The 24,834-nt window shown below is 39.9% G+C and overlaps 1 protein-coding gene across 8 annotated transcripts in view; it reads left to right on the top strand.

Annotated features, from left to right (window-relative positions):
• The first annotated feature begins 641 nt into the window (after nucleotides 1–641).
• Nucleotides 642–24,834, top strand: part of ARHGAP42 (Rho GTPase activating protein 42) — a 287,838-nt gene continuing 263,645 nt past the window's right edge. For 7 of the 8 annotated variants that reach the window (XM_025420939.3, XM_025420948.3, XM_035703751.2 and 4 more), the window contains exon 1: nucleotides 642–891. In XM_025420939.3, coding sequence (XP_025276724.1) covers nucleotides 738–891 — 154 coding nt within the window. In that variant the 5' untranslated portion in view covers nucleotides 642–737. Of the gene's footprint in view, nucleotides 892–1,638; nucleotides 1,673–24,834 lie in introns of those variants that run through there. The other variant, XM_049098748.1, reaches the window with a different exon arrangement.

Below are 24,834 nucleotides of genomic sequence, written 5' to 3'. Positions count from 1 at the left end.
GGGCGTGCGGAGCAGACGGCGCTGCCGCCTCGGGTGCAGCGGGAGCCGGCGCAGGCGGGCGGGTGCCTCGGGGAAGGGCTCGGGGCGGGCGGGGCGGGGCGCAGGCGGCAGCTGGGGTGCCTGCAGCAGGGTCCCGGGGAGCCCGCGCGGGGCGCAGCGGGAGGAGGGCGAGTGGGGGAGAGGGCGGGGCGCAGGCGGCGGGGGCGCAGGGGAGGCGGGGGCCTGGGGCGAGGGGCGGGGCGGGGCGGGGCGGGGCGCAGGGGAGGGCCCCGGGCCAGCCGGGTCGGCCGCGCCAGCTCCCGGAGAAGAGCCCGCCCAGGGGGAGGGCTTCCCCGGCCCGGCCCGGCCCGGCCGAGCGGCTCGGCGCGCCGACTACCGTCCCGGGGCGGAGGCGGAGGCGGAGGCGGAGGCGGAGGCGGCGGTGCCGGAAGCGTCGGCGCGGGACTGCGCTGTGCCTCGGCCGCGCCGGACCCGGAGCCCCGCCGCCTCGGGAGCGGCGACCATGCGCCCTGCGGCCCGCGGCCCCAGCGGCCCGAGCGGACCCGCGCCCCGGCCCCCCGCCGCGGGAGCGCGGGACTGACTGAGCGCCGCCCCGGCCCCCCGGCCCCCCGGCCCCCGCCGCCGCCCCGGCCCCCCGGCCCCCCGGCCCCCGCCGCCCTCCGCCGCCCCGGCCCCCGCCGCGCCCCAGGTCCCCGCCGCGCCCCAGGTCCCCGCCGGCCGCCGCTCGCGCCGGGGCCATGGGGCTGCCGACTCTGGAGTTCAGCGACTCCTACCTGGACAGCCCGGACTTCAGGGAGCGCCTGCAGTGTCACGAGATCGAGCTGGAGCGGACCAACAAGTTCATCAAAGAGCTCATTAAGGACGGCTCCCTGCTCATCGGGGCGCTGAGGAGTGAGTGCCGCGGGGGTGTCCGGGGGCGCGCGGGGAGGGCGCGGGGGCAGGCGGGGGGGCCGGGCGGGGATGCTGCGGGGGGCCGGGCGGGGATGCTGCGGGGGGCCCGGGCGGGGATGCTGCGGGGGGCCCGGGCGGGGATGCTGCGGGGGGCCCGGGCGGGGATGCTGCGGGGGGCCCGGGGCGGGGATGCTGCGGGGGGCCCGGGGCGGGGATGCTGCGGGTGCGGGGGGAGACTCGGGCCTCTTTTGTTTGAGCGGGTCGGGGACGGCGGCGGAAGAGCTCCCCTGCTGGCGGCGGGCGCGGCGCGTGTCCCGGCCCCGCCCCGCCCCCGCCCCGCCCCCGCCCCGCCCCCGCCCCGCCCCCGCCCCGGGAGTGCCCGCCGAGGAGGGGAAGCCGCGGCCGGACGCGGCGGAGCACCGTGACCCTGGCGCTCCCTAAAAATGTGGGAGACTCTCGGTGCTTTTCGGTTGGTTTGTGTGTGATTTTATTGTGCTCGCTTGGAACACTTTTTTAAAGAAGTCCGTAAGGAGGGAGTCAAGAGTCTGGCTTAAGGATAAAATAAAGCTGGTTTCTTTAGTGATACTCAAAACGATTAGGATCTCGTGTGTTTCGGCGGATCGTTACATTGGCTGTTTAAAAAATGTATGTTTGCAGTTTTGCCGTTTGCTAAGAGGATCGAAGACAGCACGGCACCGGGGGATTTGACCTCTTCACCAGCTTTTTTGTGCGCCTTGATTTTTGGTGTGCTCTGTAGATCTGATGTTGATCGAGTCCCTGGGTAAGAGGGTTCATGGCTAAAGGCCAACTGGGATGTCTGATGGTTAAGTAAAGGCCGCCCTTAGGGATGTTTCCCACTTCCTTTCCGGAGTCGATTTTCTTTACTCCCCCCTGAATCTGCTGGATCCTCACTCTCAATTACTAAGACCTAGGGAGAGGCTCAGTGATAAAAGAAACTCGAGTTTCTCTTTAAAAAAAAATGGAGTGACCTAACTGATGAGGCTGAACTTGTTACCTTTCCCATGACCTATTTATTTGCAGCCTAATGGAGGCTTCTGCAGGTTTCAGCTACTGAAATGAAGCCCTAGACTCTGGCCTCTGATGGCTGCGTGATGCAGGTGTTTTCATTAGTTGGAGAGCCTTTGAGCATCTAGAAATCCCCAGGGCAAGTGTAGGACAGCCGCATCGAGTGCATCAGTTGGAAGGTCAGTAACAGCACGCTGGGGGTGTACGTGCTGGAGACTGAGACATTATCATCCGACCTGTATTTTGAAGTGTGTATTAATGGTAAGGATGGAGCTTATCAAAATGTCTTGAAATGAAGTGTGCTGTGCTCCCAAATCCTTCTTTAACCATCTCCAATGCTAAGACATTTAATTCTTACTTTCGTTACTTAACCAGGATGAAGAAAATGTTTTACATTCACTTAATTTCTGAATTGGAGGTTAGTACTTTACTGGTTTTTAAAAATTCATTTATTTATTCATGAGAGACACAGAGAGAGAGAGAGAGAGAGAGAGAGAGAGAGAGAGGCAGAGACACAGGCAGAGGGAGAAGCAGGCTCCATGCAGGGAGCCTGACGTGGGACTCGATCGATCCCTGGTCTTCAGGACCACGACCTGGGCCGAAGGCAGGCGCTAAACCGCTGAACCACCCAGGCTGCCCCTACTTTACGGACTTGTGAAAAAAATAATTTATATACAGTTCTTTCCATTCTGTGTGTACACAAATGTGAACTCTCCTTCTTTCCGGTTTGTAAATCCTGGTTGAGGTGTCAGGACTGGGCTCTTTGGATTTTAGCCTCTTCCAAAAGCGTTTCCCCATCTCTGAGGGCTGAATGCCAAGCTGTGTCTTGTGGAGCTGCCAGGTGGTCTACAAGTGACATTTTCTCCTCACTCTGCTGGGGAGATCAATTCTAGCGTTTCAGAAGTTGAAAACACTTCCGTAAGCTGTGTTAAATCTCTAAAATACATCTGATTTAACTAGTGAGATTATGTACTTTGTTATGATTTTTGAATCTAGCCTTGCAAAAATCAAGTGATTCCCATCCTGATAAGTTTGTTTTTCTGTATATAAAATGAAGAAATCTTGAGAGTGTAAGTTCCTTGAACATCCAGGGCTTGTCTCAATAATTTAGTCTTATGCTCTTAAATATACAACCTGATGTCTTTCTAGGATTCTTAGGTTTGTGATGAGAGAGCATTATTTTAACTGATGATTGATTATTATCTACCTCATTATGGAAGGAAAACGTATTATTCTTTGTTGAAAGAATTCCAGCATCAGCTGCCAAATAAAGATTTGGAGCAGAGGAACTCTTGAAGTCACATGATGGCACTGGTGTTTTCCCACCCAAGCCACCTTCTTTCCCTTGGGGAGGATGCAGTGAGGCTAGGCTGCAAATGGTTAGGTGCCGGCTCTCTGACGTTGCTTAGCTAGGGTAAGAGTGTGCCTAAAGGACTCTGAAGCCTGCTCTGAGTTCTATCCCAGATCCACCAGGAGGCCTCTGTTTCCCCAGTTCTGTCCCTCGTTACTCTTTTCTGCCTAACGAAGCATTCACCTTCCCTAACTTTAAGCTATGCCTTTCCATTCTCTGTACTTACTGTTTCAGTAAGTGTATTCATTATCCAGTTTAGTTTTATTTTTATCATTTTGCTGTTATTTTCATTAATAATGAATGGTTTCTTAATATAGCCTTCCTAAGCTGACAGTCATCATGCATTTCTAAGCATCTTGTATTATTTCCATCCTAGTTCATAGCTTTTCTGGTGAGAATTTTGGCATGCATTCTTGGCTAATACATGCATAACTGTTTCAATAGGGTCACATATAATCTTTGATTTTTGCTTCAGGATGTAGGTATTGTGAAAATTAATAAAGGGAAACCACACTGATGGAGGGCTAGGCATTTTAGGAGAGGCTGGTGGTACCACTCAATGTCAATTACAGGAAGTATTGTCAGTCCTAGACCTCTCAGAAGAATCTCAACAGGAGACAGTCATCAAATACAGACCCCAAAGGGAAAGACGTGCATTGCATTTCCTACAAGAAATCAGTTACCCCTGCAACTCATCTAAGGAGAAACCATCATCATTCTGAACTCTTTGCTTTTCTCTAGTGGACTTCTTCAAAACAACCCCTCTCAACTTCCTCTTCCTTCTCCATAAAATAACATTGCTCTTTATTTTTTGCACTTACCTATGGTTTTGTGGTAGCTTGCTTGTCCAAGATTGCAATTCCCTGTTATTCCTGAATAAACCCATTTTTTGCTGGTAAAATAACTGGCAGTTCTATTCTTAAAGTTAATAGTTTCTTCTTAGTAGAGTATTTGGAAGGGTCCTTATAAAGGAAAACCTTGACTAGATGATTTCAATTTTAAATGACATATATAAGATACGTAACATTTTTTAAATGAAGTATTGCACATCCAGTCTGAGAAAACGGATGACAGTTCATTAAGTGGATTGACATAGACCTGAATTTAAATCTGGTGCTGTCAAATGCTGTGTGATAATTGGAAAATATCTTAATCTCTCTGGGTCCTATCTTTTCTATAAAATGAGAGAAGATCTATAAAAATCTTACCACTAGGATTATTTTTTCGTCTTGTTATGTGCTGTATAGACATTTGGTGAGTGGTATTTGAGAATATTTGATAACTGGAGAATTGGGTTTTAGTTCATGCTATGACTCAAAATCTTCCCCCTTTTTCATCAAATGTTATTCTTTGAAGTTTATTACTTTAGCAGGTGCCCTTAAAACTTGAGTTGTGAAGTCATATGCTGTTTTTGCTTATTGATTTTCTTTTCTTACAGATCATATTCAAAGAAACACCTCAAAATGGCTTTCTCATATAATTCTCCCTTTACCTTCTCTTTTCTTTATAATTTTGAATATTTAAATAAAGCTTTGTTCTCCCAAGGATTAGACTTCCCTGGGTGGCTCCGTGGGTGGCTCATTCCATTAAGCATCTGTTGTCTGCCTTTGCTGGGGGCCTGGGATAGAGCCCCGCTTGGGGCTCCCTGCTCATGCTTCTCCCTCTCCCTCCGCTTGTCTTCCTGCTATCTTTCTCAAATAAATAAGTAAAATCTTAAAAAAAAGGAATAGACTTCCCTCCTCCCAAGAAACAGAAAAGAGAAAAAAGGAATAGAAATAAATTACAATTATTTAATTGAATTATGAGGTAGGGAGAGCATATCAACATTTTTTTCTTCTACCGTGCCTGTGGCATCTTGGGGTCTTTCTTTCTTTCTTTTGGTTTTTAATTTTGATTCAAGTATAGTTAATGTACGGTGTTAACTTCAGGTGTACAGTGTAGCGATTCAGTAATTCTGTACGTGACTCAGTGCTCATCATGATAAGTGCAGTCCTTAATCCTCATCACCATTTCACCCATTCTTCCCACTCATCTTTCCCCTGGTAACCATCATTTTGTTCTCTACAGAGTCTGTTTCCTGGTTTGTCTCTTGTTCTATCTCTTTTTCTTGGGTTGGGAGGGAGGTGTGGATATGGAATATTATTTAGCCATAAAAAAAGAAAGAAAAAGAATGAAGTCTTGCCATTTGCAAGAACATGGATGGAGCTACAGCATATTATGCTAAGTGAAATAGATCAGTCAGAGAAAGACAAATATATAATTTCACTTATGTGGAATTTAAGAAACAAAACAAATAATTTAAGAAACAAAACAAACTTCTTCTTACTAGTGCTTTCTCTCATTGCCTTAAGGTGGAATTGGCCCACTATCTTTGCATTTAGGATAATGTTTCTCAAACTTGTATGTCTAGACTTCTTCTAGAGGGGAAAAAAGCGGACTCTAATATAGATTGAATTATTTATTGTAGTAGTTAAATGTATATAAGTATGAACTACTTCTTGTGCCTGTTCATACAATCTTAAAAACAAATCAATTTATGAATTAAATACAAATAATACTGTAAAACCAATAAAAAACTTGTCAACTATATTTAGTTAATCTAATGGATGATGATGATTTTACTGAAAGGAAATTTCCTCTCATATAAAGACTGTTGAATCATATCTTGTGTGTTGATGATTCATTTTCTCTTTGCTTTTCCCAATTGAAACAGCAGTTCTTCAAAACTGCCTGCCCAGAAGATGGCCTTCCCTTTATCACAGGCTATTTATTTATTTATTGGTCATATTGCCTCTGGACTAGTGACCCATGACACAAATAAGAAGGGTACCTATTTGAGTGGTAGAGGTTGGTTGTTCCAGATAGTTAAGAATTTAAGACATTCAGCAAGAGGGAAGCACACTGTTTCTTGTGTCTGCTACCCTCAGCGTTCCCAGACATCAGTTCGAAGTACACTGCCATGGTAAACTTGTGATTTGGTGATTAAGTAGTTGTTTATATAGAGTCAGAGAAACCCTGAAATGCAAAGGCTACATTGAGATATTGTAAACAGGATGAGGGATCCCTGCCTTCCGTTTGCTGTGTTTCTTTCTTTTTTTTTTTTTTTTAATTTATTTATTTATGATAGTCACAGAGAGAGAGAGAGAGAGAGAGAGAGAGAGGCAGGGACACAGGCAGAGGGAGAAGCAGGCTCCATGCACCGGGAGCCCGATGTGGGATTCGATCCTGGGTCTCCAGGATCGCGCCCTGGGCCAAAGGCAGGCGCCAAACCCCTGCGCCACCCAGGGATCCCTGCTGTGTTTCTTAAATGCACTTTAGCCTGGTTTCACTTGTTTTTCCACTTTAAGCCAGTCTGTATTTCGTGTGTATGTTCTAGGCCCATTTTACTGCTGAAGTTTTTGGTGATGCAGGAAGGAATTAAATAAAAGGAAAAAGACAAGTTTAAGAAGTTTGACATTTTCTGTAGTTGCTGTGCTATTTATTTGGCCATTCTTCAGCTTGTAGTGAAAATTACGATTGTTTTAGGCCATTTTTGGTATTTAAATTTGCATCTAGGTTTTATTTAGTTTAGATAGAACTCATTGCAGATTCTTATATTTGCCTTGCAAGAGCTACTTCCCTTCTTCTTATTCCACTAAGGTTGTTTTGCGTGTTTAGCTGGGCATTCTAATCAAAGGTATGGATGTGTAATTACTTCAACCATTCATTTGGTTCTTAAGTCATTAGAATTAGAGTTAAATGAGCAGAAGTAACTGCCATCTTTCAAATGAACTGTAATAAATTTTAGGAACTGGTAGGTTAGGATTGCGGCTTTCAGGTTCTGCTTCAGAGATGGTGCAAGCAAAAGCAGTTACACTTTAAATGGCAGCCTTGGCACTTATCAAAATGGAAGTAATATGGGCTCGCTGATTACTTCCATTTACTTCTCTTCTGATTCCCCACATGAGCTTAATGGGTACCCTTTTACACTGTCTTTGTTTCCATTGGATTTCCTTTTTTCAGCTGGTAGTAATTGAGGGGCTGTCCTGTTAGAGGCCAGGGAATGAGTTAGCAATAACCACTTTTTTGCGCTGCTATCTTTGACAGTTACGATCCAGGTACTCTGACAATGAAGAAAACTCAGGTAACTACTAAGGTTTTAAGTAACTGAAAAGTTGCTTTAACAAACATCCTCTGAATTATTAGAGTACAGTGTTCATTGTGTTGATGATGTGTAAGCATTACTCAAACTATAAGGAAAAATAGTACAGCTTACATTCAGTATTACTTTGGTGTGAGTGCAATTTTGATGTATACCTAGAGAATGGCAAATCTCTTATTTAGATTTATAAAGAGAAATATTAGTTTAAAAAATTCATATCATTAAGCCACACTTGGTATATATGCAATAGTAAGAAGGGTGAAGGAAAGGGGATTTCTTTTGTCTTGAATCTTTCTCATGAACATTGTTTCTTGCCCGAGCTGTGATTGCCACCTCTTCTGGCCCCAGCCATCCGTGCTGTGTAGTTTTCACTCATGTCACCCTCCTAGGCAGTTGCCAGCCCCTCCATAGCTCCACCTGCCACCCACCAGTTTCAGCTGGCATTTCTGTCAGCCTTCCCTTGTCTGCCAGCCTGCTGAACCTGTGCCTGCATCTAATAATCCTTATAGTGTATTCCTAGTGGATATGGCCTCATCCACCAAGGACTTGCTACCTGCTTCTTGCTGACCTTCATCCTGAAAATTAAAACCATTTGCTAAGCACTTGGCTGTCTAATGCAGGAATCTGTGCTTCATCTTGTGTAGCTGCCTTAGTCTGTGTTCTTATGGCTGAATTTTGTATAAGTGTAGACATTATCCAGTATTTGTTAGTCTTAATGGCCTTTGAAAGCAAAGAAAAAGGGGCAGGATGAAAACAGAACAGCCATTACAGATGTAATTACATTAATAGTTTTGTCTTTGGCCAGGTGAACTTAAATTTTGCGCTGGATATTTCTGATAATGTGGGTCCTTCTCTGTATGATTACATCTAACTGGGATGTTTGGTTAATCAGAATATGTCATAGTTAATATCTGCGGTATTCCTATTTTATCACCACCAAGAAACTAGTTATAGCACTGAAGAAAGTGTTCTGGCAAAACACATGCGTTTATTACTCTGCGAGGACTGTGATTTGCTTCAGAAAAAGTGAACTGTGGAGGAGTAAGGTCACTACAGTAGTTATAATCTGCCAGTTTTTTCAACCTTTTCCCTTTCTTACAGAGGTATGCATGCATAAAGGAGAAAAATAAGTACTAATTTTCCTAGGATTTTTAATCTTCCATTTGAGGGTAATTCTTTTAATTGTAATTTTTGCATGGAACCTGGTGGGAAAAAGCTAAAATAAGACTATTGAAGTCTTTCTAGATTATTTTATATTAATTATTAGAGACCTTTCAGTTCCAATTTTTAAGTTCTGTGATAAAAGTTTCCATTCCTAATAGCATTTTTAAAATGCCCAAACATGACATTTTGTATGTTGTTGGTATATCTGATTTGGGTGAATATTAGGTGTAGTGGGGAATGTTTTGTGTTTTGTGAAGGATGGGAAATCATCCTGGGTTGGTTCTCAGTATCAGATGGTATGAAAAAAATTGGGAAAGATGCTGCATGTCTGTAACCTTGCTATATTAATAGTACTCTCTGAACCTTGGCTTTACACTGGGAAAAAGTGTGTAGACACATTATGAGCCATTTCTTTTGGAAGTCAGACATACTTCTCAGTGGTAGAACTTCGGTAACCCTTATGCAAATCTGAGAAGCCGTAATGCCTGCTAGTTTATGAAAGCCATGCCAAATAGTATTCCCTTGTGCATAAATATGTATTGAAAGCTTATCCGGATGAAAGACCCAGCTTCAGTTTTCTCGGTAGTACACAGTAAAAATGGTGATTAATTTAGAAAACTGGTATGTGTTTATGTGTGGAGGAGAGTGATAAGCTGCTAATAGAAATGAGTAGTATGTATATTATCCCTTTCCAAATGGAAGCTGTGTAAATAGATTTTACTTTGCCTTGGTGAGAATTTTTTCTTCTTCATTTATTTAATTTCCTTATTCCTCACAATGTCTGAATGGAAGATGTGGCCCGAAAATGGGGATTGTGGGGGAATGGTGGTGGTGGTGATGAGAGAGGTAAACAAGGAGAAACAACTTAAAATTGGTTGGGGAAAGTATTTAAATATTGTGGTTTTGGAATTTGTGTCAGGCTTTGTGTATCTTCTATGAAGAAGTTATTGTGTGACAACTAGAGAATCAAAGAATAAGAAACTAGCCTTCCAACTGTTGTAAAAGTTGGTCGTGGAAAATTAGAGGGAGATGGTTGCCATTAAAAAGTGTCAACATAAGAGATAATAGGGGGTGGCTTTTTAGGGGCTCACTATTTGGAGGAAAGCTGAAGATGTAGGAAAGCTGCGTACTTGTGAAAAAATGATGTCAACACGGGAGGTGAAAGTAGGACTTCTAGATGCTTGTGTTGACTGCTTGTCAATCCTGGTTTTCCTTAGGTTGACCCTTTCTAACCATTGTTCCTTCTGCAGCTCCATAATTGCACATTTTTTTCTTAGTATGTGATGTTGCTGAATTTCTCTTCCTTTTTCAGTTGATTTCCTCTGTCCTTCTATTAAATGTTGATAGTACACAAAGATTCCTTCTTAGCCCTTTCACTGTTTGCTTTCCATGTGCAATGACATGTCTCCCCAGGCTCCAGCCCTCACGCATTTTCCTGAGCTCTGGATCTGATTGTCAGCAGCTTATCACCACGTGGATGTGCTTCGGGCACCTCACACTGGGTGTCAAAACCAAGTGCTTCCTTCTCCTTGTGTTCTTACTTATAGGCTCATCCACCTGATTGTCTCCTAAAGGGACATCTGAGTCCTCCTAACTCTTCCTGTTTCCTTCTCCAGTTTTTAAACTCTAGTTTTTCATTCTACTCAGGTTAGGAAATTTGGTTAGTCCTGTAATTTCATATCCCAAGATATCCTAAATTAGATTTTTTTCTGGCAGTATTTTTGGAATAACATTTTTTTTTTTTCTTAGCTTAAACCAACAGACATTGATTCTCTCATAGTCTGGAGGCCGGAAGTCTAAAATCAAGGTGTCAGTAGGGCTGTACTCTTTGATGGCTCTAATGGAGGATTTTTCAGGCCTTCTCTGGCTTCTGGTGTTGCCAATCCAAAATCTTCACTGGCTTGTAGCTATGTTGCTCCAGTTCATGGCTCGCAGTCACATGGTATATTCCCTGTTTGTCTCTATGACACTGTACTTACTCTTTCAGATATAAACGTCTGGGTGCCAAGGATCTCTATTCTGTTCAGTTCTGACTACACTGTGGATGCTCGGTAATTGCTAAACATCAACCAGTTTACTAAGAAGAGTATTTGGAGGAGACTTTTGAATATTAGGGTGAATGAGCCATGGAATGAGGACTGCAAACTTGATTTTTAATATTGTTTCCCACAGACTTCATTGTAACTGCTCAGGCCGGGGCATATTGATTTTTAGGACTGGGTTATCCAGGGGGCAATAGACAGCAACAGGAGTTAGAACTTTATTCTAGTCCTGGTGCTGCTACTAACAGCATTGGTACAAGCCACTTTACTCAAAACCTGTTTTTTTCATCAAAAATGGAAATAACGTCTGCTCTATATTTCTTATAGGAATTTTTTTGAGGAGGAGGTACAGAGGGAGAAGAAGAGAATCTTAAGCAGGCTCTATACGTAACTTGGAGCCCAACATGGGGCTCAATCTCACAACCCTGAGATCATGACCTGAGCTGAAATCAAAAGTAAGACCCTTAACCAACTTTAAGCCACCAAGGCACCCCAATTTCTTGTAGGATTTTTGTGTGGGCCATAGAAACAGTGCATAATATAAAAATGTAACATTATTTTCATTTGCTTTAGGCAGGATCATTTTGATCCTCATAATTTAAGTTTTTTTTCCAAAACTACATTTGATATGTTCTTGTCAACATTACTATCATATTCTGTAGGAATGAGATTTTTAAAGTAGAAATGCTTTAATTGAATGTTAAAGCATGAACTTGTTTGTCTCACCAATGAAATCTATTTGGTAGAAAATTATAAGATGTGGCATGGTTTTGGCTTAGCTTTTTTCTTTTAAACAAATATTTACTATGATCTGGCAACCAAGAAAGTGTTAGGTTGGCATTCAGGGGTTACGAACAGGCAGTACAGATGTTGAGACTTCATGGAGGTTTCTACTGGTGCTTTATTTATGATGGCTTAGGTCAGTGGTCTATAGAAGTTATTTAAATGATGGTCACAATTTGCACTTCTCAGAAATAGATAGCTAGGCGATTTCACAAAATAAAACAGGCTGATTCATATGACAGATTTTTTTTTTCCCACATTGGTTTCTGTATGGAAGACAGGTAGTGGCTTAGAAAAACATTTTCCTAGGTGTTTCTTATGCTGCAAAGATGTTTTATAATTGTAATTATGTTTGAGATAAGATCATCCTAGTGATTATTGGTGAGGAAAGAAAATGATGAGATTGGTAGGGCATTGCTGGAGGGTCGTGGAGCAGGGAATTATGGGAAAGACTTATTTCATTAAGAATTGAAGAGGAAGATTCAATTGGCCCAGTGAGAAAATTGAATTGAGCCTGTTAGCTAGTTGATTAAGGAAAGGTGGTATTATTCAACTGGTGTCAGAGTCACCAGGAGAGGATATTTGGATGGTGCCACAAGGACAAAACACATCATTTAAAAGAACAGCCAAAAAAGATGTTTCTTACTGGATCTATGACTTTAAGGGGAGCTCTGCCCTGAAGCTGGGGGAAGTAGGGAGCAAGGAATAGGAAGTCTAGACTTTGGGACAGCTTGCAAAGTGCAGCAAGGGCTGGAAAAAAACAACCTCAGGGGTTAAAGAAAATATAGATTCTTAATAATCCTGAACAAGGACTAGCAGCTAGTGAGTGAGAATAGCATCCTTTAGGTTTGCCAGGTTTAATTAAACTCTGTTGGGTGCATGTCCTTTTCCTCCCGTTATTTCCTTGATTCCTCAGACAGCTCTGATGGAAATTAGAGCTCTATGAATATTCACAGCTGGTAGAGTGTGATATTTTGTGACACCCACTGATGAGAGGGGCTGAAATAAGAAACAAGGATTTAGAACCAGGGTATTGGTTGCAAGATACTCTTCCTTCTTTAAGTCCTAAGATTGCATCTAGACTTACTATTTTCTTTTCTGAGACTGTGTTCTGCACTTCTGTCAGAATGTATGTTAACTCAAGCTGATAGCAATTTATGCAAATAATCTGAACATTAAATCTGGCTAAAAGAAACAGAGAGGGGGTTTTTCTTGAGTTTAGCTTAGTGTCATCATTCATGCATGTACAGTGCTAATAATGTTTAATCTTTAATATTAGAATATTTTAATGTTAAGTAGATTCATTGAAGATGTAACAGTAACAGCAGTCAATCTCGTATAGTAGAGATACTGGGCTTTAGAATCTGAGCAATGCTTTTCAATCCTAGTTCGGACACTTATTAGCTATATGGATGTAAGCAAGTTACTTGGCTTCTTTTGTGGTTTTCCTTGTCTGTAATATGGGAGTAATACTTATTTCATATGCATTTTCAGGATTAAATAAGATAATGTACAAAGTGTCTAGCATAGTATGTGGTACTTGGTATTAAATGTTAATTTTCTCATCTATCTTATTCCTTGCTAATGTTGAGACGAGGTAGTGAAATTAAACCATTGTTATAAACAACAACCATCACCACATCTTATTCAAAAAAAGGATGTGAGGTGGCTTTTCTAAGCAAAATCTTTACATTAATTGGACAAATGCACCAGTATTTAATGCTGGTACAAGACCTCTAGACAGTGTATCATTGCTTGTTATCTTGAATATGGCTTGCAGAGAGAGTGAGCCATTGTTTCTGTGGAATAGCTTAGTTAGCTTTTTAGGGATGTTTCCATATCTGAGATTTTCCAATTTTGTAAAAAAAACATGACGTTCAACACTTTTTATTGTAATTATTTGCCTGTTTTTCTCCCTAGAAAGTTAGCTTCATAAGAGTTGCTATCAAATCTTTGGGATTCTGGAGCTGGATACATGATACATTTTTCCTCAGTCCATTAAGTGACCAGACTTTTAGGAAGTTGTGTCAAACTAATGTTTGGAAATGTATAAATCCAAAAGTTGTCACTAACTACTTAATATTGGAACCAATTCTGAAACTTTGTATGTGAAGACAAGTATTTTAGGGAAAAAGCCTTTGCATGTTATGTAGATTACCAGAATGAGATTGACTAGAACAGGTTTATTCAAGGAGTTGATGTTTGTATTAAAGAATGAAGTTTCTCTAAAGTAGTGACAATAATATGTAATATCTCAAATACAGCACATTGCTAAAAAACTGCAAATGTACGAATGACTTATGTTGTTTCTATTTGTAACAAATTATTGCATATGTTACTTTGTGGTGCCATTTCAAAGTGTTGATTTTAATTGTGTAGGAATGACTTTTTAAAAAAAAGCCTTTAATTATTGAGGTATATTATACATTTGTTATATAATATTTATTATATATAATTATTCATTTTTGAGGTATAGTTTATTGCCATAAAGTTCATCCTTTTAAAAGTTTAATTCAGTGTTTTTTTCATGTGCTGAGTTGTGTAACCACCGTCACTAATTATGTTAAAACATTTTTTTTTCTACTGTATTGGATATACTTGACAAGTGAAATTGTGAGATACTAAAAAATGTGTCATAGTGATTTCATATCTGTATACATCGAGAATGGATTCCAGCCAGCTAGTGAACACATCAATCCATCGCCTCACATACTTTATTTTATTTTTTTATTTTTTTTTATGATAGAGAGAGAGAGAGAGAGAGAGAGGCAGAGACACAGGCAGAGGGAGAAGCAAGCTCCATGCACCGGGAGCCCGACGTGGGATTCGATCCCGGGTCTCCAGGATCGCGCCCTGGGCCAAAGGCAGGCGCCAAACCTCTGCGCCACCCAGGGATCCCCATCGCCTCACATACTTATCACATATTTATCATTTTTTGGTGAGAACATTTGAGTTCAACTCTCTTAGCAAAGTTCAACCATACGATACAGTATTATTGACTGTAGTCACTGTTTTGAGTGAGATCCTTTTGCCTAATTCATCTTATAGCTGGAAGTTTGTTATCCTTACCAACCTCTCCCTGTTTTTCCTACTCCCAGACCCTGGAAGCTACTAATCTTCTCTTTCTATGCTTTGCTTTTTATTTTTTTTGATTCTACATACAAGTGATACCATATAGTATTTATCTCTCTCTCTCTCTCTGGCTTATTCTTAGCATAATGCCCTCACAGTCCATCCATGTTGTACTAACTGACAAAATTTCCTTCTTTCTCATAGCTGAATAATATTCCATTGTATATACATATATATATATATATATATATATATACACTACATCTTTTTTATTCATTCATTTTTTGGTGGACGCTTAGCTTGTTTCCATATCTTGGCTATTATGAATGGATATGCTAGTACAGATATCTCTTCAATATTCTATCTTTATTTTCTTTGGATATATATCCAGAGATGGGATTGCTGGATCATAGAGTAGTTCTATTTTTAATTTTTTGAGGAACCTCCATACTGTTTTCCATAGTGGCTGAACTAATTTATATTCCTACCAACAGTGAAGAAGGGTTCCATTTCCTCCATATCTTTGCTGATACTTATCTCTTGTCTTTTTGATGACAGCCATTTTAATAGATGTGAGGTGATATACCTCATCATGGTTTTGATTTGCATTTCCCTGATGATAAGATGTTGAGCAGCTTTTAAATGTCTGTTGGCCATCTGTATGTCTTCTTTGGAAAAATGTCTGTTCAGGTCCCTTGCCCATTTTTTAATCAGATAGTTTGTTTTCGGCTATTAAGTTATATGAATCCTTTATGTGTTTGGAATCACTAAATTTAGAATAGTGAAACTATTCTAAAATTAGTCTTAAAAGAAATCTCATACCCCATTCTCTTTCTTCCTTAGTTCCTGGCCACTATTATTAATACACTTTCTGCTTCTATAGATTTGCCCTTTCTGAACCTTTTTTGTGTAAATAGAATGACGCAATCTGTGGCCTTTTGTGAGTGACTTATTTCACTTAGCATGTTTCTGAGGTTCATCCATGTTTTAGTATGTATTGGCATTTTATTCCTTTTTATTGCCAAATATTCAATTGTATGGATATACCACACCTTTTGTTTATCTGTTTGTTTGTGGAAGGACATTTTGGTATTTCCATATTATTATTATTGTTATTATGAATAAGCTACAAACATTCATGTGCCTGTCTTCTGTGGACATATGTTTTCATTCTCCTGGATATATCCCTAGGCATGGAATTGTTGAGTCATAAGATAACTCTGTGTTGGAACTCACCTTAATAAATAGAAACTTAGTAGGTTTATAGGCATTTGAATTACATTCCTTATAATAGCAGTTTGAAAGTGAAATGGATATTTAAAGCAAAGTTATAATTTCCCATAGCAAATTCAGATATGGCCTTTATATTTGTTGGGGAAAATAGAATCACTTGGTGGATATTTAAGAAGGAAATGTTTTCGTGTTCTTTTAATTTTCTTATACATGGATAAGTATTTAAAAATCTCATAATGTAAATCTAGGGCAAAAGCAGTTTTTTACATATGTGCAAAGAGTAGCAAGATAAGTGGAGAGGAGAAAATCAGGAGAAAATGCAAGGTATGCAGTGTGATGGGCCAGGAGAGATGTGAAGAAGGAAGAAGAATGGAACATTGACTTACGTATTCACTCAGCATATTAATAGCACTTGATATATGTCAGATACTGTTAGTAGGCCTTGGAAGTACAGAACAGAGGTCTAGCTCTTCTGAGTTTGCTTTTATTGAGGGCATGCTGCTGATACTGTGTGGTGTGTGTGTTGTTACTGCTTGGTGCTAAGACAATACGTACCATGTGAACCTTTTATTTTTTAATTATTTTTTAAAAAGATTTTATTTATTTATACATGAGAGATAGAGAGGCAGAGACACAGGCAGAGGGAGAAGCAGGCTCCATGCAGGGAGCCCGACATGGGACTTGATCCTGGGACTCCAGGGTCATGCCCTGAGCCAAAGGCAGATGCTCAACCACTGAGCCACCCAGGTGTCCCCCATGTGGACCTTTTATTTTCTCAGATAACCTTTCTCTGTTACCCAGGTTAACTTGTGCATATCTCCATTATAGCAGTCAACACAGCATAGGGATCTCATATGGGAGTGTGAATATCCGTTCTTCACTGATTGAGATCTATTCAGGAAACATTTCAGGATCGCCCACTGCACCTCAGGCACACACACACACACACGCACACACACACTCTCTCTCTCTCTCTTCCTCTCTCTAAGTGGCCCCAGTTAGTCACTATCTTTCTTTAACTCCGGTTTCCTCATTTTTACAGTGGGGATAATAATAATAATAATAATAATAATAATAATACCTACTTTTCATGAGGGTTTCACCCTTCTTGTAAGCTGTACATAGCATTTTACCTGGTGCGTACAAATTAGCAAATGGTTGCTATTAAGATCACAGTGTATTTTTTAACAGATTTAAAAAATGTGAAGGAACCCAATATTAAAAATATTAAAAATTGGAAATATTCTCTATGCCTTTCATGATGATAAACTTGATTTTATTTTTATTTGACCTTTCATTTCTACATGAATACACTTAAAAATATAAACACAATCATAATACATATACTATTTATATGTAAATGTATACCAGTCTTTCAAATATTTTTCTTGTTTAATTTTTTTACTATTACCATATTTATGACTAAAAATGCTCTGATTGAAGGTGATACTTATGTGTAAGTAATTTAAGGTAGTCTACATGTGAAATGTAAGTAAAGCCAGAGTGGGTTCCATTTTTAGTAAAGAAACATCTGCACTTTACTAAAGTTCACCAAAAGGAAATTGGATCATGTACCAACTATGTGATCTAATAAGACTCATCTTTTAAAGAAATTTCCCTGCCTAAAATCTACATTCATCTGTTATTCTGAAATGAAGCCTGTAGCATATATGGTGTGACATGGAGTTTGGTGAATCTAAACATACTTTGACAGCTGCTGCATCTGCTGGAATTTAATGGGAGGTCGAAACAACTATTTTTGAAACATCTTCAGGCTTGTGCATTTTAGATTGCTTCTTTTTCTTAGCGAGGACAGTTTATTAGTTCTTCCATGTTTTTTTTTTTTTTTTTTTCAGGTCCCAATTAATAGTCCTTTGGCATTACAATCTCTTCATATTTTATAAACATTGTATTTTTAATTTTTTAAAAAGATTTTATTTATTCATGAAACACACAGAGAGAGAAGAGAGACACAGGCAGAGGGAGAAGCAAGCTCCATGCAGGGAGCCCAGTGTGGGACTGGATCCCAGGACCCTGGGATCATGCCCTGAGTCAAAGGCAGGTGCTTAACCTTTGAGCCAACCAATATTTTTTAAGGGAATTACTTACTTAGTTAGCCTGAGAGGAGAAACTAGCCCCTTCGGATTTTGGGGGGGGGGGCTCTTTCTGACCAGTTGTTCTGTTGCCTCCCTTGCACCAGCCCCCTTGAATTATACGTGAGCACACACTCGTATCCCCGGTTCCCCTGAACTGTGGTCCGTGTCTCTCTCTTTATGTTTAGTACTCTTGTCAGGCACACATTTATAGACAGGTAACTGTTAAATACATGGTGTGTTGACTTTGTGAAAATTTAACCCTGAGATACTCTAAAATTTAAGATAGTTTGGTCATCTTTTTACTGGACTGTTACCCTTGCTTCTTGAAGCTTCTCCCTGGGCGTTTGTGCAGCTATATATATTTTCTTACCATTCTTTTCATCAACTTTCCAACTCTTTCTTCATCTTCCACAGTTCCTTCACTTCATCCTTCCTCTTGAATGTAGGTGTTCATATTGTGCAGTGAGAACCTTTTCTCAATGGATATATATTGGTGATGAATATTCATAACCTAGGGGCTAGTATTTGTAAGATAAATGGGAGAAGAAGACAGTTAGGACGTCATTAAATAAGTGAACACTAGACACAGGACAGTTGAATAGCCAAGGGTAAATACAGCTGTTAACCTCTACCAGGAGTCAGAGAAATATAAATGAATATAGAGTAAGGTATCTATTTTTATCTATTAACTTACCTAAAAGATTTTTTTTTAACGCTTCTTGCTAATTAGGGTGTACTAAGACTCTTACTTTCATTATGCTGCTGATAGAATTGCAAATTGGTGATAAATTGACCTTAAAGGGTTCATACCCACTGATACAGCAAGCCCAATCATGGTACTTTTTCCATAGCAGGTAATATGGTTTCCTATCCAGCATCTGTGCCCTTTCATTCCTTCCATAACCATGTGGAGTTTGTTCAGCAACACAAACTTCCCTGCAGGTCAGGGGTAAATCCTAATTAGTTGAGTAACACATTGTAACCCATTTCCCCTGACAGCGATGGCAGGCATTTCAATGTTTAAATAACCAACAGCACCTCTGTGAGTTTGTTGTGGTTCTGCGTTCAGTTTGGAAATAGGTCCTGACTTATGCAAATAATTAAAATTTACTTATAATAGAAAATAATTAGAAATAACTAGTTTAGTAGATTTTAACAGTGACTACTTATCTAGTCAATTAAACATAAGTCTTATGATAGAAATTTAAATTACAGAAAAGCAAGAGACAGAATTGTATACATGCTTTTGTCATTATATGAGGAAAAAACGTGCCTGTGGAAAATCTACCAAAAAGAAATACTGTGTGTAAATGCAGTAGGGTGGTGATATGGTGATATTAGAGACACCCCCCCCCCCCCCCCCCCGCCAGCCCCAATCCTGTAGTGGAGTAAAGGAAATTAATGAGAACTCAGAGGGAGATGTGGGAGAGGGGTCCTACTAGCCCCTCTCCCAGAGCTTTGACAGCGGTGATTCCAGAGGTACTCACTATTTTCCAGCCTGGGGTGTTGGGGGGCAGGGAGAGTATGGTGTGAGGCCATATGCTCTCAAATTCCAGCCAGTTACTGAGAGTTGGTGAGGTACAAACTCAGATAAATGTGTTCTTTGTAGTCCACTCTTTCAACTATACTTCCTTCAAACCCATTATAACAATTCTCTGTAAATAATTTGAGAGTGGTTTTCTTAATTTATAGCCTTCATATCTTTTTCCGACTTGCTATCCCATTTTCCAGTTTCTGGCTATTTAATTTGCTCTCTCTTTTATCCAGTGATCTTTGAACACATTTCTCTTTTCATTCTTTTAAAAATAACATATTGAGGCTGTCATAAAATATACATGTTTTGTTTGCTTGTGATAAACACAATGTTTTCATGGACAAATTAATTATACCTGCCATTTTGTTAAAATATAACTAGTATTAATAACTATAAGGGTTCTCCTGGACAACAGTTTTAGGTTTTAAGGATGTTGAGAACATGTTTCTGGTAAGGGTTTTAGCACAGAACCTATGGTGAGCTTGATTTCTCTTGTAATGTTTTGTAAACTATTAGATGAAAGTGAATGTCCTGTGAAAATAGGATCTTATGAAAATAGGATCTTGCAGTCTTTGAGGTAACAAATATTGATTGTGGCAGGTAAATGAGCCTTAAAAGGAGAAAGCTTGAGACTCAAAAATCATGAAATGAGAATTACTATCTGGTGAGACTGGGCATCAGTTAAACCAACCTGGGGCATGGATCCTGACCATTGAGTGAGCCCTTAGCTTTCTTTGAGGCTGTTTTCTCTACTTTAAATTGAGGATCACCATCTTTGCCACCCTTATTTATTATGGTAATGAAATCTATTCCTTTATTAGATCAAGGTAGGAACATTCTAAAGTGAAAGGTCCAAAAAAATGATAATATGATTTCTCTTTAATTTCTGCTAAAAAATACTTGAAAATTGTAAAGCATGTAGTTGAGAGGTATAATAAAATGTCAGCTGTTTATTGGCTATACTTTAGGGAATCTGCAAAAATATGTTCCTTTGGAAGTATTACTCTAAGTGGTCTGCTGTATTCATTGCCTTTCCATGCCAAACTTAAATGTGAGCAAATTTGTTGCATTTTGTTTATTTTGGTAACCCATGAGTTTGTATTTTTAACATGGCTTGAATTTTATTTATTAGTCATCCTTTCTAACAAAATTGTCATGTCACAAGTATCTTATCTATTTTTTTTAATGAAGAAGAAAGGATAATTTATGACAAGAAATTTGGCTAATGGGCTCTGTCTGGCTCCTCTGAATAGATCGGGTTTTGTACTATGGTATCAGTATTCTGTGTTTTCTGTTATTTAAATCATAGGTGACCCTAATGGGCAGAGTAATACAAACATTTCTGAAGTCTCGTTTTTATGTTAATAGGCAGAATCTTTTTAGCAGAGCTTTTAAATGATCTAGCAAGTGAAATGATTTGCTTAAAGATTAAACCTGTAAAGTCAGTTCTTAAATGCTATAGTGTGAAAGGTTTTCATCAATGACATTTTGTATTCTTAAATGTGCTAAGCTTTATAAAAACATCTCAAATGATGAACAATGAGTTGGGTTCTATGTCCACTTATACATAAAACTTAAAAATTATTATGTGTTGTTGCATGTGTGTGATATTTGACATAATCTACTGCCATTTGAAGCACACATTTCCAATAATCTCTACTTCCAAAGTAGAGGTTACCCTTTAATTTTCTTCCACTACCAGGGTGAAAGGAATTTTGGTTAGTAGATGGAACAGCCACCCCTCTGAGACGTCTGGAGATGGTTCTTGGGCCTGAAGAAGAGGTAGTAAACATCTGTCAAAGAAGAGAAGACACCTTGCTAGGCTTCTCAGATTATTTTTCCTGGTTAATTTGAAATATATAGCAGAGGCCAAAAGCTTTTGACTTTGGATCCCAAATTGTGCAATCTTGTTGACTCTTGTCTCCAATTGGAGAATAGGAGAACTAACTTTTCTCTTTCTGTCCTTAAATGTATGGGACTGAGATAAGACTGAAAACATGTGCAAGTAATAATATGCCTTTGAGGGTATTCTGTCTCACCATTCCATTTCCTGTTCTACATAGCTTACTGTTTTGGAACATGTTTATCTGAAGATGGTAACAAGATTGAGCAGTGTATTTCCTATGGCTCTAGGTATACGTTTATTGTGATTTATTAGTTAACCCCTTTTTCCATTTTCACTACTACTGGCCTTTTTTTTTAAGATTGTATTTCTTTCTTTCTTTTTTCTTTTTTTTTTTTTTTAGATTTTATTTATTTATTCATGAGAGACAGAGAGGCAGAGACACAGGCATAGGGAGAAGAGGCTCCATGCCGGGAGCCCGATGCGGGACTTGATCCTGCAGGATCAGGTCCTGGGCTGAAGGTGGCGCTAAACTGCTGAGCCACCCGGGCTGCCCACTACTGGCCATTTTTAAAGGTTTCTTCTCTTTTTTAAATTAAAGCCATAATTGAAAGGAACAGCAAAATACCAACACAACAAAAGCTAAATGTCAGTAGGATTTACTTAACATCTACTAGGAAAAATACAACCTCCGTACCAGTGTCAGGAAGCAGTGATTCGTGTTCTCAAAAAGCTTACAAACTAAATGGAATACAAATATGTGAAAAGAACTAAAGTGGATGGTTTTAAATGGGAGAAAGGTCACTAGAGGAAGTGCAGGTGGCATGTCTTGGAGGATAATGTCCACAGACTGGATGAGTATGGGAAGAGAATCTAGTGGTGCAGGACAGCGTGGGCAGAGCTGTTGATGCAGACATGAATTCCCCTGTGATAGGGGCGACAACTTGATGTCTTTTATTAAATGAATCAGTTAACAAGAAATGAGAAGGGAACTGGGAAATGAGTACTGTGAATGGCTTTAAAGGCTAACCTATTAACAGAGTACGTCTACTAGATGTAAGCTTCCTAGGTTTCTGTAGCTGTCCTGTGTTTTAATTTACTGTGGTTTCTGTCTTTTGAATTATGCTGGGTCTGTGGGTGGTGTAGCATCATTATATGTTGAGTATGGGCCATGATCAGCAATGCGGCACATACCAGCATGTGTATTTTAGTTAAGACCTGTTTGTGGTTTGTTGCAAAGGATATTTGCAAGCTTAGATAATTACAACACCAGAATTTAATTACAAATAAGTAAATGGCAAAAGTTAGTGGCTCCTGGGATAAAGAAATGGTCTCGGTTATTAATGAAGATGATGATATGGCGTACATTACTCAAGAAATAAGCCAATAGAAGTGTTCCAGCTAGTGGACTTAATAATTGTTGATTTCTGAAGTATCAGGTTTTTTTCCCTACTTACTCTCAGGTCTATTACATGAAATAGAACTGTATTCTTATGGTTCTATGTCTTTTAGGGTTAAAGCATGTTTTGTTAGGGGGAAGATGAAGAAGCTAGAATGTGAAGATGGAGTCACTAGAAAGTAACTTGATTTTCATCATAAAAATGCACCAAAAACATAAGAATTTAGCAAAACATATTATTTTCTTGGAGATAGAGCAGCAAAAAAGGACGTTATTTCAATGTTTTAAAAAAATTTTTTTGTAAAATAAGTCTTGTGAGAAATTTCAGGAAAGATAAGAAAGTCCTCCTCCCCTGACCTTTTCTTTTTTTTTAAAGCCATCTCAAGGTTATTTGGGGAATGTGTTGACAGAAGCAAAATTAAAATATTAAATAATTAAAGAGAGAAAGACAGTGGGTATCATCCCAGGATGAGCTCTTGAGGACTGCAGAGCTACTGAATTAAGTATTTATTCAGGGATTTCAGCAGCTTAGACATCTCTGAATAACAAATATCATTAAACATTTATCATTTGAGAATGATTCTGGATTATGTAGAGGACAGGGTCAAAAAAAGAAACCATGGAGTACTCTTGGTTTTGTTTCATACATATAGAGAAGGAAAAATAATTTGAGCTTGATGTGGATTTAGTGTTTACTCTTCTTGTGAACTGCCTTGAATGTTATCATGCCACTCAAGTTCACTGATGTAGAGTATTATATATTCCAATGATTATCATACTGTGGGTGGTGATTTGCAAGGGTTCTTAAGATCGAGAATTTCATGAGTTATACTTGTATTAGGAAAAAATAGAAGAAACAATAGCACAATGCATTCAGTGTTTCAAAGGAAAATACAGCTTAATGGACTTTTTTTCTGTTTTATTAGTACACATGGAAGAGCAAATAATGTTGGATTGTAAAATGTAGTTCTTACTATAAGTCATGGTCAAAAATGTAAAAGAAAAATCACAATGTTTTTACAAAAAGTGTAAAAAAAGGAAAAGATACACTATTTTAATGAGTTAAGTTGTGGTGAAGCCTGATTAAGTTTTCTTTGGGGACATAAGTGGACAGACACATTGAGGAAGAGCCACAGAGACATTTTGAGGTTGTACTCAGAGTTGTTGGCAAGTTGCACATCCCATAGATCCTGTGAAGCTCTTCAAAACAGATCCTGGTCAACTCCGTCATTAATAGTGCTTGAAAGTGGCCACTTATTGAATACAGTGGTTACTTAATAGACTGAAAGCACTATACATCTTCCAAAGAAAACTGATATTACTAGAAAAGTATTTGAAAGACACTTGCACCAATTGAAAAACTGATAAGTATCTGGTGCTATATAAAATTTAAAAAATCTTTAAAAGTGTCAGGGCACAGCTAAATGAACTCAGATTTTTTGCTTCCTGACCTAGTTCTCTTTTTACCACTAGATATTGTCCTTTTCTTTTTGGTGAAATACTGGCCATATTGAATATTACCAGAAAACAATAGAATATTCGGTGATAGTTTCAAATTAGGTATGGATTTCATTGCAGGTTAAGAATGTGGCTGCAGGATGTATTCACTTTGAGCTTGGCCATTGGCCAAGTTTTGGCCATGATGATTTTTCATACCAGTCTCCATGGAGAAATAGTCTAGGCAAGCAAACAGATGGATTCAGAAGAACTTTAGCACACCTTAGCAGGCTGGAGGTCAGATCTGTACCACAAACAGCCATTTGCTTTTGGGTTCTGGTATATGTTCACAGGAGCCTTACTCACAAGTCAGCCTCCCTCTCTCCTGTCCTCCTTTGTCCTCATTCAGTCTGTGTGTGTGTGTGTGTGTGTGTGTGTGTGTGTGTGTGTGTATACGCTTAGAATGACAGATGGTGAAGCTGGGAGTAGAGGGAAGCTCGGGCAGCTCTGCCTGCCTTTAGGGTGGTGGCTCGGGCAGCTCTGCCTGCCTTTTGGGTACTGTCCATCCGAAGTCTGTTAGCTGACAAAGGAGGAAACTGAAGCTGTCTCTGATATTCACAGAGACAGGTGCTTGAAAAGAGAAAGAGAGGCAGAGAGGTGTATCCGTAAAACTGTTTATTATTTCTGTATCCCAGTGCTCTTCCAGACTGTCATGTCACTCCCAGCCTTGCCTCCTGTAATGAATTTGGTTGATGCGATTCCTGCTGTTGGCAGAGTCATTATGCCCCAGATGGCCTGGCCCTGTAGAGAGCATTTATTGCC

Source organism: Canis lupus, chromosome 21 (genome assembly GCF_003254725.2).
Source record: "Canis lupus dingo isolate Sandy chromosome 21, ASM325472v2, whole genome shotgun sequence".
NCBI lineage: Eukaryota > Metazoa > Chordata > Mammalia > Carnivora > Canidae > Canis > Canis lupus.
This window is presented reverse-complemented; position numbering and strand designations above follow the sequence as displayed.